The sequence below is a fragment of the Mustela lutreola genome, chromosome 8, assembly GCF_030435805.1.
Source record: "Mustela lutreola isolate mMusLut2 chromosome 8, mMusLut2.pri, whole genome shotgun sequence".
In the NCBI taxonomy this organism is placed as follows: Eukaryota; Metazoa; Chordata; class Mammalia; order Carnivora; family Mustelidae; genus Mustela; species Mustela lutreola.
The window spans coordinates 81,370,296-81,385,258 of record NC_081297.1 but is presented as its reverse complement, the minus strand read 5'-3'; the positions used below and the strand labels follow the sequence as shown (position 1 = coordinate 81,385,258).

Genomic DNA, 14,963 nt, shown 5'->3' with positions numbered 1-14,963 from the left:
TCACCAGTTTATTCTGTTTCTGTGAGTTTATCTTTTTTATAGTGTTTGTCTCTGGTTTATTTCACTTAGCATAATGCCCTTAAGGTTCATCTGTGTTGTCACAAATAGCAAGATTTTCTTCTTTTTTATGGCTGAATAATATTCCATTAATATATATTTATCCATTCATCTATGGATGGACACTTCATTTGTTTCCATGTTTTAACAGTGCACATGGGGGTGCAAATATCTTTTCAGGATCGTGGTTTCATTTTATAAAGCTTATATTCTATCTGGGGAGGTCAGGTGAGGTATATAATTTCAGATAGCTTTCAAAATACAGAGAACCAAGGAAGGGGTCAGTGAGAAATATGGGGTTGGAAATGGGTGGTGATGCTCTGTCATATGGGGTGATTAAAGAAGTAAAGTTTGAGAAGAGACTTAGATGATGATTTTCTAAAAACACAAAGATTTTCTAAGGATGCCAGGACACAGATAGTTTTTTTTTCAGTTTTGTGGAAATAAATTTCTAGATCATCTACTTCCATATTTCCCCTTTCCTGGGAAAAATCTGTCATGAAGTCCTCCCTTTTCACAATTACTCTCTTGCTTTCCAAAACCAAAGTGGATTTAAATCTTAGTGTTTCATTGCTGCAGGGCCTAGACTATGAAACTAAGGGACAATTCAAATACTATTGTTGGCAAAGCTCTCTCTTATCAAGGTACCAAGGGACTTTTTGTCTTTTGCTCTTTGTAGTGAGATGTGGCATTACAGGTAGTAAGATAATCTGAATTTCTTACATATTGTAGTCTGAAGTTGTGGAACTAGTAATAATTTTTAGTGATGGCACCTCTGAGATTATTGTGCAATGATGTTGCAAAAAACCCTCTCACAGTGTAATTTATTGATAAAACTTTGACTCCAAAAAAATACTAATTTTTTAATGAAGAAAGATTAAGGGTATCACCAAAAATGTAAATAAGCTTAATGTTTTCACTAAAGATGCCTGTGAAACTTTATATAGCTTATTAGTACTCATTGCAAAACCTAGGAAAATTGTACAAGACTACAGAAAAGGTACACTGTTAGATCTGTCACTGTTGGGACATCTGGGTGACTCAGTTAGGCATCTCCCTTCAGCTCAGGTCATGATCCTGGGGTCTTGGGACCGAGTTCTGCATTGGCTCCTTGTTTAGCAGGGAGCCTGCTTCTCCCTCCTCCGTCTGCCACTCCCCCTGCTTGTGCTCTTGTGCATGTGCTCACTCTCTCTCTCTGTTGTCACAGAGAGAATAAATATTTTTTAAAAAAATTTCTATAACTGCATTTACAGCAGTATTCTTTTTCAGAAATCACTGTGCTTAATAGAATACATGGAATAGCAGAAGACATTAGTTAGATTGTAGGGGAAAATTACCTTATATGTTGATGAATACATAGATAATTCCAGTTGTTCCCAGCTAATAACTATCACTATCCTTCCAATAAAGAAAATGGGATTATTAATGAAATTTTGATATTTGAATTCCTTTAGTAATAACTGTGAAGAGATTTTACAGAACTTAGAATACTTTTCTTTGAATTGACTTTGTTTGAATAGATTAAGAATGGTGCCCAAGTACCTCCCAACATAGAACTATAAAGAATGGGCAAAGGGGAGAGGGACCTTATTGTTCATATCTGTACTCTAAATCCTGTTGTAATTTAAGCATATTATACATGCTGTCCCCAAATTACAATGGTTCTACTTGTGATTTTTCAAGTTAATGATATGATACATATTCAGTAGAAACCATTCTTTGAATTTGGATTTTTTTTTTAAAGATTTTATTTATTTAACAACAGAGATCACAGGTAGGCAGAGAGGCAGGCAGAGAGAGAGGAGGAAGCAGGCTCCCTGCGGAGCAGAGAGCCCGATCTGGGGCTCGATCCCAGGACTCTGGGACTATGACCTGAGCTGAAAGCAGAGGCTTTAACCCACTGAGCCACCCTGGCACCCCTGAATTTGGAATTTTGGTCTTTTCCTGCACAGGTAATATGTGGTACAATACTCTTTCATGATACTGGGTAGCAGCAGTGAGCCACAGCTCCCAGCCAGCCCTCTCATCACAAGCTTAAGCCGCCAAAACACTTAGAACCCTTCTGCACCCATACAACCATTCTGTTTTCACTTTCAGACAATATTCAGTGCATGACTTAAGATAGTCAATACTTTATTATAAAATAAGCTTTGTGTTAGATGACTTTGTCCAATTGTAGGCCAACGTAAGTATTCTAAGCACTTTTAAGGTAGGGTAGGCTAAACTATGATGTTTGGCAGGCTAGTGTATTAAATGCATTTTTGCCTTACCATAGTTTCAACTTAAAATCGGTTGACTGAGATGTAACCCCATTACAAGGAAGATCTGTATTCACAGACAAGCTTCGGTTGCCTAAAATTTGCGTCTTGATTTCTATGGAACGTTAAATGTTTACTCTAAATTATAAATGGTGTAAAGATCAGAACATTAAAATTGCATCTTTTTAAAACAATGTGAGGAAATAGAATCAATTCATACCTGGCTCATTGTAAAATGTAAGGTAGCTCATCATGAGGATGTCTGTTAACACATTTAAAATGAAGTCAGGGGCACCTGGGTGGCTCAGATGTTAAGCTTCTGTCTTCAGTTCAGGTCATGATACCAGAGAACTGGGATTGAGCCCCACCTGGGGGCCCTTTTCAGAGGGAAGCCTGCTTCTCCCTTTGCCCTTCCCCCTGCTTGTATTCCCTCTCATTCTCTCATTCTCTCTTTCTCTCTCTGTCAAAAAAATAAATAAAATCTTTAAAAAAAAAAAATGAAAGACTGTCTGACCATCTTAAGATTCCTTGACAGGATAAGTTTTAATGGAGTAACAAATGAAATGAAAGCCCGATTAGAGTGGGCCATGCAGAAATTGAGAAAGTAGAAGCAGTAGGTAAGTCTTTTAGGAGATCTGATATAAAGGGTAACAGAATTAGAGCAAAAGATGGAAAGGGATGTGAAATCTAGGGAGGGCGATATTTATGAATTACTAGAGGTATTGATTACAGGAGCCGGATCTTATTAAATAGGCGATAAAAGTTAGGATCCAGTATAAAGGTAGCAGGTTCAGCCTTAAATAGCAGAAAGTACATACAGATCATACAGCATAAAGGGAGGGAAGGCAGACAAAGATATGTAGATAGGTTCAAAGATTTGGATGTGTAACTGACATTATTCTCAGAGTTTCCAATGGTATGAAAAATAAAGTCAACAGCTAAGAGTAGGAAAGAGGAGAGGATTTTGGAGGTTTGAAAAATGAGGAGCATGAAACACTGGTAGGAATACTGGATGACACAAAGTCTATTTAAACTTTGTGCTCATAAATTTGAGTTCATGTGTATTTTTCTCTGGCAGGGTTCAGCTGCTCATATTGCTAGTGCAGAATAAATGGAGAGCTGAGTTGAACTAGAACTGGGAATTTGCCAGCTGAGCTTCTTAGAGGGACAGGAAAATGCGGAAGTGAAAATATATAAGTTAGTGATTATGGTGATAAGCTATGAAACCTAACCTGGGTAAAGAAGTGGAGCAATGAGTGGCTTAATGATCAATGAAGAAATGGTAGGGCTAATGGATTAGAGATTCCAATGGAGCATTTTGCACTAGGTAAGCGAAAAAGAGAAGATGGTCATCAGAAGTCTGTATATTCCAAGGATTAACCACTCTACTGATTGCTAAATTGAGATAGTGTTCTTTTCTTTCTATACTTTCCCATAGGGAAAATGGAGAGGAGGTGGTTATCACCAAGATAGTTCTCATATTTGTATTCCATAGCTCTGATTTTTTTGCTAAACCTCAGTTCTCCAGGTTCCGTGCCCACAATCATTGCCTGGATGCTCTTCTCGCACTTCACATTAATTAGATTTAAACTCCTTTCAGCAGTCTTTCATCCAAATTTACTTGTTCTGGACTACAGTTTTTCTTTTTGACTATTCCCTAACTCATTCTTCTCCTTGCCTCAAATTTTAATCATCAAATTAAGTTAACTTATATAATATGTATTGTATCCATTCTCCTGTGTTTGTTACATTGTTATGATTTTATTTATTTATTTGACAGACAGATCAAAAGTAGGGAGAGAGGCAGGCAGAGAGAGGAGGAAGCAGGCTCCCTGCTGAGCAGAGAGCCCAATGCGGGGCTTGATCCCAGGACCCTTGGATCATGATCTGAGCCAAAGGCAGAGGCTTTAACCCACTGAGCCACCCCAGAGTCTCTAGTAACTTCTCTTAATAGTCACCCAAATAGTATCCTCTTCATAATCATTTTCTTCCTAATACAAAGTTAGTTTTCAAAATTATATTGTTAATAGCTGCAGCTCTTCTCAAAAACTTTTAGGGAGCTTGCACTTTTTTAGAATAATGTCCAACTTCTATAGCATAGGCTCAAGCCTTTTTTTCCATTTTCATTTCTATTACCTTTTCTTGGAATCTCCCCACGGCCCATGAACTTGTTGGCCTTTCCAGGGCCATCCCATCTTCATATCTTATTGCTTACATTTCCCTCTTGAGATACCTTCCCCTCATATCTGAATGTTAAAATCTCTTGGGCACAGACTTAAATCCTACCTGCTCTATGATGTATTTTTAATCATTATAGACATGTAATAATAATATAACTATTTTATATATATTTCATATCTATATTATTATTATATCTATTTACATCTATTTTACATATATATTTTATTTTAATCCTTAAAAAATAAAATGAGGTCTTTTTTAAAAGATTTTATTTATTTATTTGAGAAACAGAGAATATGTGTGAGTGAAGGGAGGAAGAGAGAGAGAGAATTTGAAGCAGACCCTGAGCTGAGGACAGAACCCAATGCAGGGCTCAACTCACAGCCCTGGGATCATGACCTGAGCTGAAATCAAGAGTCAGACATTCAACCGACTGAGCCACCCAGGCACCCCAAAATGAGGTCTTATGTAGCACCATTTTAAAGATGTGGAAACTAGGAATGAGAAAATTATGTAAATTGCATATTAATTGCATAGCATTAATTGTATAGTAACTAAATTGGCACTGTCACTCTTGCGTTTAATAAATTTTATGCTTATTTTTCTTACTTGCTTCCATACTTTGTCCTCAGTGCATTGGGTCAAGGCTTTGTACATAATAAAGTCTTACTTGAATGAATGAAAGGCTGGATTCATGGAAGCAAAAGTGTTTTTCATAATTACTATTTGAGGGATATGTGTTTAAAAGTAATTTGGATACATGTTAATAGCCTTTTCTTATGTTGTGACATTTAAGTCTGGCAAGAAGAAGAGGAAAATCACCAAAGCTGAACGATTAAAGCAGCTACAAGAGGAGGAGGAAAGACGGCAAAAAGAGGAAGGTACAAAATACACAGTGTTACTATTTTCATATGCAGGGAATATAACAGTAGGTTGGTATTTCTACATTCCAGTCAATATTTTTTAAAAGAATTTTCAAAATTCTTCAATTTTTCAAATCTCATCTATTTTTTTTTTTAAGATTTTATTTATTCATTTGAGACAGAAAGAGAGAGAGCATGAGAGGGGAGAAGGTCAGAGGGAGAAGCAGACTCCCCATGGAGCTGGGAGCCCAATGCAGGACTTGATCCTGGGACTCCAGGACCATGACCTGAGTTGAAGGCAGTCACTTAACCAACTGAGCCACCGGCGCCCTAATCTCATCTGTTTTGTAATAAATTTCTGCTGTTTAAAGGGTACCCAGAAAGTTCTGTTAGTATATACCAGTCACTTTCAGATATATCTTGAAGGGGAGTTGCCAGATAAAATACAAAACGCCCAGTTAAATATCAATTTCAGATAAACAGTGGATAATTTGGGATAATTTGTCTCATGAGATATGGAACATACTTTAAAAAAAAAAAAAAAGGCAATTCCGTTATCTGAAATTCAAGTTCAAGTAAGCATGCTCTATTTTTATTTGCTAACTCTGGCAAACCAATCTTGGAAGTCTTTGTATTTACTGATGAAATCAGAGGCATTGGTGCTAATTGTACAGTAAGAATTCTGATACATTCATTAAATATGGGAAGTAGACACTAACAAGAAATGTACAGAGCAGCCCAAGTTTTTATAGTTTAATAATGTTTATTTGCCCAATTTTACAAATTTTCATTTGTAAAAAAGAAAGTCAGTTAAAAGTTCATAAAAATATCAGTTATTTAAAAAATACCAAAAAGTGATTTTAAAAATCTGAATATTTCAAGTGGTTGTAGCTTTTAGCATTGAGAACATGTGTGGATTCAAATTCAGGTTTTAAAATTCTGTCCTCAGGTTCCATGTTGATTTTTTGTGTGTAATCATAATAAATCCTTCTTAGGTGGCTCTTGATAAGAGTACATTATCAGAATCTAAATCTTGGGGAATGTTTTTAAAAATTGGATTAAACTCATATTCTTCAACATATATTTCATATATTTTTAAAGGTTTTATTTATTTATTTGACAAAACACAAGTAGGTAGAGAGGCAGGCAGAGGGAGAGGGAGAAACAGGCTCTCCACTGAGCAGAGAGCCCAATGTGGGTCTCGATTCCAGGACCCCTGGATCATGACCTGAGCTGAAGGCAGCCTCTCAACCAACCAAGCCACCCAGGCACCCCTCATATATTTTTTAATAAAGATTACGGTAGAAGAGAAGATTAGGGTAGTTTCTTCTGATGATGTAGATGTCACAGACTTATGGAAATCTGAAGGTTTTACCTCTCCTTAATTACCCATGATCAATCTGTCACTTTTTCTTGATTAAAATTATTATTGGATATCTGTAAACTTTGGGGGGAAAGAGAAATATCATTATAGTTGTATTTTCTTGGCCAGGAAGTTTAAGTCATGTTGTTTTTTGAAAAAAAATCTAGCATTCATTTTATTTCTACCACATGATGTGGTTGTGACTTCTATAAAATATTCCACCACCCTTACATGTTGAAAATATTTTAAAATAGATTGATTTAGGGGCGCCTGGGTGGCTCAGTGGGTTAAAGCCTCTGCCTTCAGCTCAGGTCATGATCTCAGGGTTCTGCGATTGAGCCCCGCGTCGGGCTCTCTACTCCATGGGGAGCCTGCTTCCTCCTCTCTTTCTCTACCTGCCTCTCTGCCTACTTGTGATCTCTCTCTGTGTGTCAAATAAGTAAAATCTTTAAAAAAAAAAAAAAAAAAAAAAAAAAAAAAAAAAAAGATTGTTTTAATCACTGAGAAAAGATTTTGTTTTGTTTTGTTTTTGGTTCTTTAGAGGAAGCCCGTGTGAAATATGAAAAAGAAGAAATGGAAAGGCTTGAAATACAACGGATTGAGAAAGAAAAATGGCATCAACTTGAAGCAAAAGTATATAAACATTAGTAATGTTATTTTTTTAAAGATTTGATTTATTTGTCAGAGAGAGAGAGAGAGAGAGAGCATGAGCAGGGGGAGTGGCAGACAGAGGGAGAAGCAGGTTCTCCGCTGAGCAAGGAGATGGATTCGGGGCTCAATCCCAAGACCCTGGGATCATGACCTGAGCCGTGGTTAGATGGTTAAGCAACTGAACCACCCAGGCATCCCTAATAATGTTATGAATGAAGACGAACTATGTGGCTATCAGATGTGTTTGGCCATGTAAAGTCACTCTCCCCCATACCTACCACTAATGGTAGTGGTATAGGTTTTAGGCCTATATAAACTCGTTTAACTCATTAAATTCTACCAGAAAGTTAGTGAAATTATTACCCACATTTCACAGATAAGGAAATTGAGGAATAAGGAAAGCAAACAGTGGAGCCAGGACTTAGACATAAATAGCCTTGCTTCAGAGCCCTTGCTTGTAAGCCTTAAGTTATTTTTCTCAGTCTGTTTTATAGATGATTAAACAGAGACACCCCCTCCCCCACCCCCCAAACTCAAATTCTACCTCTCCTGTTTTAGTTTTACTTATCTTTTTCACCAGAATTTTTCAGATCAATAATTTCTCTGAGGAGAAACCTTATAAGTTAAAAATTGAAGACCCCAAAGGAGATTTATGTGGGTTTTGTCTATCAATATTTACCATATTAGAAATTTAAACTGAGAAATTGTAAGACACATTATATTAACAGATTATTGTTAGAAATAAACATTAGTAAAAGTAAGTAAATATATTAACATTTAAAAAAAGAAAACACCTATAATTATATATATATATTATTGAATTATAATTGATATATAAAATTATATTAGTTTAGGTATACAACATAGTGACCCAGTATTTGTATATATTGTGAAAAGATTATTACAATACTCTAACATCCATCACCACACATTATATATATTTTTTAAATTAGGGAAATAAGTGACATTGTTTATGTTTTTAATATCTCTTCGATGTCGGACTTAACAAAAGACAGCTGGATTCTCATACCGACTTCAGTATTCTGTTTCAGTGTGTTGTTTTGAAGAAACATCTGGCCTCACACAAATTCATAGTTGGAAAAAGGAGGAATATTAAAGCTTTTCAGTTAATTGTGAATATTCTTTTTGATACTATGCCAAAACTCAGTGTCATAGTTTCTCAGTATGGAATCTGAAATCATATTAATGAACTTTTCATGCTCTGTTACACTAAAACACTGATTTATCCTACCCTTTAAATAGATCTTATAACCATGTATGATTTTGCAATATCATGATTGATTGCTTAGAAGAATTTCATTTACTGAATTATTTCCTTCCAAATATTGACACATTTTTATTATTCATTATAAAAAATTGCATGCACTAGTGTCATCTCCAGTCAAATCAGAAAGGTTTTTAGGGAGAAAATGTCAAACAGTGGTAGGTGCAAGTTTTCTTAAAATTCGAATTCTTTTCCTTAAAGATTCATTTATTTGAGAGAGAGAGCAGGGAGGAAGGGCCGAGGGGGAGGGAAAGAGAGAATCTCAAGCAGACTCCCCACTGAGCACAGAGCCCCACGATGTAGGACCTGATCCCATGACCTGAGATCATGACCTGAGCCGAAACCAAGAGTCGGACACTCACCTGACTGAGCCCCCCTTTAAATTTTGAATTTTTATTTTATTTTATTTTACTTTTTTATTTTATATTTTATTTTTAAATTTATTTTATTTTTATTTGAAAACTTGAATTTTGTCACTGGTAACAAATACTTATAGTTGTTTCCTGGAATTAACACGCTCAATTCATTCATTTTTGAGTGTCTGCCAAAATACTCTAATAATTGCACAAGTATTTATTTCTCAAAACAGTCTTGTTGTTTGATATGTAGCAGAATTGCTCTATGCATACTTCCCATTTTATCACATAGAATAATCAAAAGACATATACTGATGAGTTCAAATTTAATAAAATTAATAATTTTCACTTTATCACATCATTCTTATGTGAAACTGGCTGTTTCCCACCCCACTCCCTCAAAGAATGTGACCCCTAGTACAGCTTTTGACCTGATTTGTGCTGAGGCACCAGCAATTTTATACCATTTTGTGCCATTAGTGCAAATGTATACACTACAGAAAAGGCGGTTACTGTTTTAGTATTATTACGAGGGCAGATTTGACTTTACAGATCCCCAGAGTCTTAGGGACCCACCAGAGTCTGCAGATCATTCACAAACCACTGTTTCAGATGAAACCTTTTGGAAATGACAGTTACACTCAAACTAACTTTAGTGTTCATTTTGAAACTAAATATTTTGTCAGTAAAGTTTAGATGCTATTTATGAAACATAAAGCTAAAATTTAAGAGCAGATCAATGTATTTATCCCCATGTAATAGGATCTAGAAAGGAGACATGAAGAACTTGAAGAACTTTGTTTATTAGAAGGGTGTTTTCCTGAAGCAGAAAAATTGAAACGAGATACAAGATTGCTTTCTCAGGTAAGACCTATTTATGTGTGTGAACTAATACTTTTGTACCACAAGAGGGAGTTATAGTCTGATATCCTTTTTAATGTTCCCCAGACTTAAGAGTTTGTCTGTAATACATCTCTAATCTGACAAATCTCTCATATCGCATGTGGCAAAGTAAATTCACATAGCTTTGTAGAAAACTATTTGTCAATAGTAAGATCCTTGAAATTTTTAGATCTTTTGACTCTGGTTTAATTTAGGGGAATCTACACGAGAAAATTATTCCAAATTTAAATAGAAAATTTTGAGTTTAAAGGAATCTAGTGTTGCTCAAAAGAGCATAACTTTGGAAACAGCAAAAATTATTATCCAGAAAAAAAGGAACAATTAATAATATGGCAAAAGATAATGGTGGCATAAATTTAAGCAAAAAATTGTTAAGGATAATATGATTACAAATGCAGAATTTGCATGTACTACAGAGTAAATGGAAGAACTCATACTAAAATGCAAGTCATTATTAACAACTAGTAACAGTCTGAAAAGTAGAAACTAGCCCGAGTTGGCTTTTATAAGTATAGAAGTTATATGATTAGAGAGGAAGGCAAAACAAAATCAACTCATAAATACTGTTTTTAAAATGTGACAAATAGTAGAATTGCTATTTATTTGAATTATGGAAACTTTTAAATCATTTTGATGAAAAGAATTTTGTTATTTTAGAGATATTTCAAATAAGCAATTGAAGTCATGTTTTTTGCCTAAATTGGAAAAACTAGATTATGAGAACTGATACTTTGAAAAAAGTTATTTAATCTTTGAATTTTCATCAGTGTGAACCTTTAGACATTTTTATTTCACAGTGGAAACACTACATTCAATGTGATGGGAGTCCTGATCCTTCAATATCCCCAGAAATTAATACTTTCATTAGCTTGTGGAAAGAGGAAACAAATGAGACACTTGAGGAAGTAATTGCAAAAAGCAAACTAGTGCTAAAGGTAGGTACTGAAATATTCTATAATTTTGAATTATTTAAATTATAAATTGTCTGATATTGACTCCAAAATAGGAATAAATTGAATAACCATAGTACTTGCCAATTAATAACACTACTGCTTACTTGGTTATGGAGAAAATTATTTGCTTATCTTTTCATTTTTTTAAATTTCTAAAATTCCTTAGATAAGATCATCATGACATAAATGTGAAACATGTGTGTCTAATCCAAGCAGGAAAAAAAAAATAAACAGGTTGCATCCATTTATGTAGATAACTTGGGGAAAAAGTATATGATTTTATCCTGAGTTGAAATTTTCCACTAATCTATGTTTACTAGAGATGTTTTTCAATGTTAACTATGTGCCAGGCACTTACTCTTGAAGGCATGAAAGTATAAAGACGAGTAAGAATATTGTACTTTCTACTTTGGCAAATAGGATGGACAGGCTACCTGGAGGAACTTCCACTTTATTATGCACTTAAAAATGCTAAAAAAATTTTTTTAATGATATTTAAATTCATTGCCTACAGGTGCCTGGGTGGGTTAGTCGATTAAGTGTCTGACTTGGTTTTAGCTGAGGTCATGATCTTAGGGATTCTAAGATTGAGTCCCACGTCCTCTGCTCTGGGCCCAGCAGGGAGTCTACTTGAAGATTCTCTCCCTCTGTCCCTTTCCCCACTCTAGTGCTCTCTTTTGCGTGCTGTCTCCCTCTCTCTCAAATAAATAAATAAATAAATATTTTTTAAAGATTTTATTTATTCATTTGAAAGAGAGAGAGAGAGAATGAGAGAACACAGGCAGGGGGAGAGGCAGAGGAAGAGGGAGAAGCAGACTCCCCACTGAGCTGGGAACCTGACCTGGGGCTTGATCCCAGGACCTGAAGATCGTGACCTGAGCCGAAAGCAAATGCTTAACCATCTGAGCCACCCAGGTACCCCAATAAATAAATATTTAAAAAAACTCATTGCCAAGTTCAAAACAAAATAACAGAAAATCTTGGAGGCCATAAAACAATTCAGAGAAGTAGGAAAGTCTCAAAATCAGTGGCTTCACAGAGAAGCCACTTCTCCAGAGGCTTTCCTCTCTGTTAAGTTTTGGGTTAGCCTTGTTTTAAAGCACGTCAGGAAGCAATTCCTAGAGTATGTGAAAGCTGGCAAGTTGAATCAAAGATGCCTTATATGACTGGGAGCCTCCAAAAATTATTGTGGATAAAAGAGAAAATACCTATTTGCAAAAGGAAATGATAGGAACTTGTTTGGCTCATCTTTAGCTTAGAGAAGGGGAATAAGAAAATGATTCTTAATCACAAATGAATCACAAGTCGATTGGGAGAATTTACCAGAATATAACAGAGAGATAAAGAGATGGAAAATATGAATGAGCAATTAACAGACATGTATGATAGAGGAAAAGAGGCTAAAATACATTGAAAATGAGTGCCAGAAGGAGATGCAGAAGAATGAGGGAATGACAATATTTCAAAGAGAAAACGGCTGACATTTTTCCAGAGTTGAGAAAAGATACAAACCCTCAGATTCAAGAAACCAGTGAATCCCAAGTTAGGATGAATAGAAAAATCCACACTAGACACACCTACAGAATAGTTGAAACTGGAAGGAATTCACTGCTCTTGGTCCTTTTATCCTCTAATGCTTTTGTTACAGTTCCTCACCATCTTTTGTGGGTTTTTTTTGTCAGTGTGGTTTCCTTCTTGTACATGTTATTATAGGATGGAGTAACTCCAGGGCGCCTGGGTGGCTCAGTGGGTTAAGCCTCTGCCTTCGGCTCGGGTCTTGATCTCAGGGTCCTGGGATCAAGTCCCATATCGGGGGTCTCTGCTCAGCGAGGAGCCTGCTTCCCCCCTTCTCTCTCTCTGCCTGCCTTTCTGCCTACTTGTGATCTCTCTCTGTCAAATAAATAAAATCTTAAAAAAAAAAAAAAAAAAAGATGGAGTAACTCCAGATTCTGTTAAGTTCGTAACACGCTTGCCTGATTTGATTTAGACACACTTATGAGACCCATTTTACATAGAAAGAGAGATTGTGACATGCTTAGAGTCTCCTATGAGATTTCAGATGAGTCTTACTCTATCGATGGAGCCTTCCGTACACAGTGAGGTCTTCTTGCCATTGCACACCCTCTCTGCCACGTTGCCGTGGCATGATGCTGGTCTAAGAACCTGGTGCTCTGTAAGAGCCAGAAGAGAGTGGGAAGTAGCGGAAGTAGAGTTCATCAGCGATGAGCTGGAAGGGAAATCTTCCTAATGTGAGAGTGGGTGACAGAAGTGGAAATAACAAAGAGTAGGGAAAATGAGAAAAAGATAAGTAACAAAAGAAGAGATAGAAGGGGATGCCTGTGTGGCTGTCGGGTAAGTGTCTGCCTTCAGCTCAGGTCATGATCCCAGGGTTCTGGGATCGAGTCCTGCAATGGGCTTCTTGTGCAGTGAGGAGCCTGCTTCTCCCTCTGCCAGCTGCTTCCCCTGCTGCACACTCTCTGTCTCTCTCCCTCTCTCTGATAAATAAATAAATTCTTTAAAAAAAAAAACCAAAACACTTAAAAAAAGCAGGAGACAGAAGAGCATGATCCTAGCACTAGGAAACTAAAGTAGGCAGCACATGAGGAACAGAAAAGAATTAGATAGCATTGATGCCACAGTAAACATCAAGTTCTAAATGATCAAATGTATTTATTTGGCACAGTCTTTTTTTTTTTTTTTAAGATTTTTATTTATTTATTTGACAGAGAGATCACAAGTAGATGGAGAGGCAGGCAGAGAGAGAGAGAGAGAGGGAAGCAGGCCCCCTGCTGAGCAGAGAGCCCGATGCGGGACTCGATCCCAGGACCCTGAGATCATGACCTGAGCCGAAGGCAGCGGCTTAATCCACTGAGTCACCCAGGCGCCCCAATTTGGCACACTCTTAAATAATACTATGCCAGGCTTTAGAAATAGTAACTTGCTGAATTCTTATAATAACTCTATGAGGTATTCACTATTATTCCCATTTCACAAATGAAGAAGGCACAGTGATGCACAGAGGCACGAAGATGTTCTATAACTTGCCCAAGATCACACTGTTAATGAGAAGTGGCTAGGATTGAAGTCCTGCATTCTGGCTTGAGTCCATACTGCCACTGAGCTGCCTCCCTTAATTTGGAATGTATGAGGTGTTTATTATGTGTCAGTGTTCAGAACTAAATCCTGCCACTTACTGGTTGTTCCTTGATCTTGCTGTGCCTCAGTTTCTTTCAGCACTATAAATATCTCTGCTCTCCTCTTGCTTGCTTGATTTTTTAAAAAAGATTTTATTTGACAGAGAGGAAGAGCACAAGCAGGGTGTGGCAGGGAGAGGGAGAAGTAGGAAGCTGTATGTGAGGCTTGATCCCAGGATGTTGAGATCATGATCTGAGCCAAAGGCAAATTTTTACCTGCCTGAGCTACCCAGGGTACCTACTTGCATGATTTCTGAGATGTTAAATGCAATTCTTGATTTTTGTTCCTCTAAAGGTAAGGTTTTTTCCCTCTGACTTCTGTGGGGATTTTTTTCTTTTATCTTTGCTTTTTCTGAGTTTGGAAATGATGTGCCTAAGTATCGTTTTTTAGGGCATTTATCCTGCTTGGTGTTCTCTGAGCTTCCTGAACCTGTGGTTTAGCATCAGACATTAATTTAGGAAATTCTCAATTATTATTATGTCACATATTTCTTCTGTTCCTTTCTCTCTTTTTTTCTCCTTCCAGTATCTTCATTATGTGTATGTGGCACCCTTTGTAGTTGTCCCACGGTCCCACGATATTTTGTTCTATTTTTTTACGTTGTTTTTTTAGGTTTTTGTTGTCTTTGCCATTTGGTTTTCAAGGATTCTATTGCTATGTCCTCTGCCTCAGAGATTCTTCCCTCAGCTGAGTCCAGTCTACTATAAGCCCCCCAAAGGCATTTCCATTCCAGTTACAGTATCCTTTGATCTAGCATCTCTTTCTGGTTCTTTCTTACAATTTCCATCTCTCTCCTTTACATTGCCCATCTATTCATGGATGCTGTCTGTTTTATCCAATAGAGCCCTCAGCATATTAATCATAGTTGTTTTAAATTCCTGGTCTGATAATTCCAACT

General features: G+C 36.6%; 1 protein-coding gene across 7 annotated transcripts in view; it reads left to right on the top strand.

Annotated features, from left to right (window-relative positions):
- DNAI7 (dynein axonemal intermediate chain 7) overlaps positions 1–14,963 on the top strand; it is a 65,052-nt gene that overhangs the window by 7,620 nt on the left and 42,469 nt on the right. For all 7 annotated transcript variants that reach the window (XM_059185783.1, XM_059185782.1, XM_059185784.1 and 4 more), the window contains 4 exons: positions 5,293–5,377; positions 7,264–7,355; positions 9,777–9,878; positions 10,715–10,852. In XM_059185783.1, coding sequence (XP_059041766.1) covers positions 5,293–5,377; positions 7,264–7,355; positions 9,777–9,878; positions 10,715–10,852 — 417 coding nt within the window. The remainder of the gene's footprint in view (positions 1–5,292; positions 5,378–7,263; positions 7,356–9,776; positions 9,879–10,714; positions 10,853–14,963) is intronic.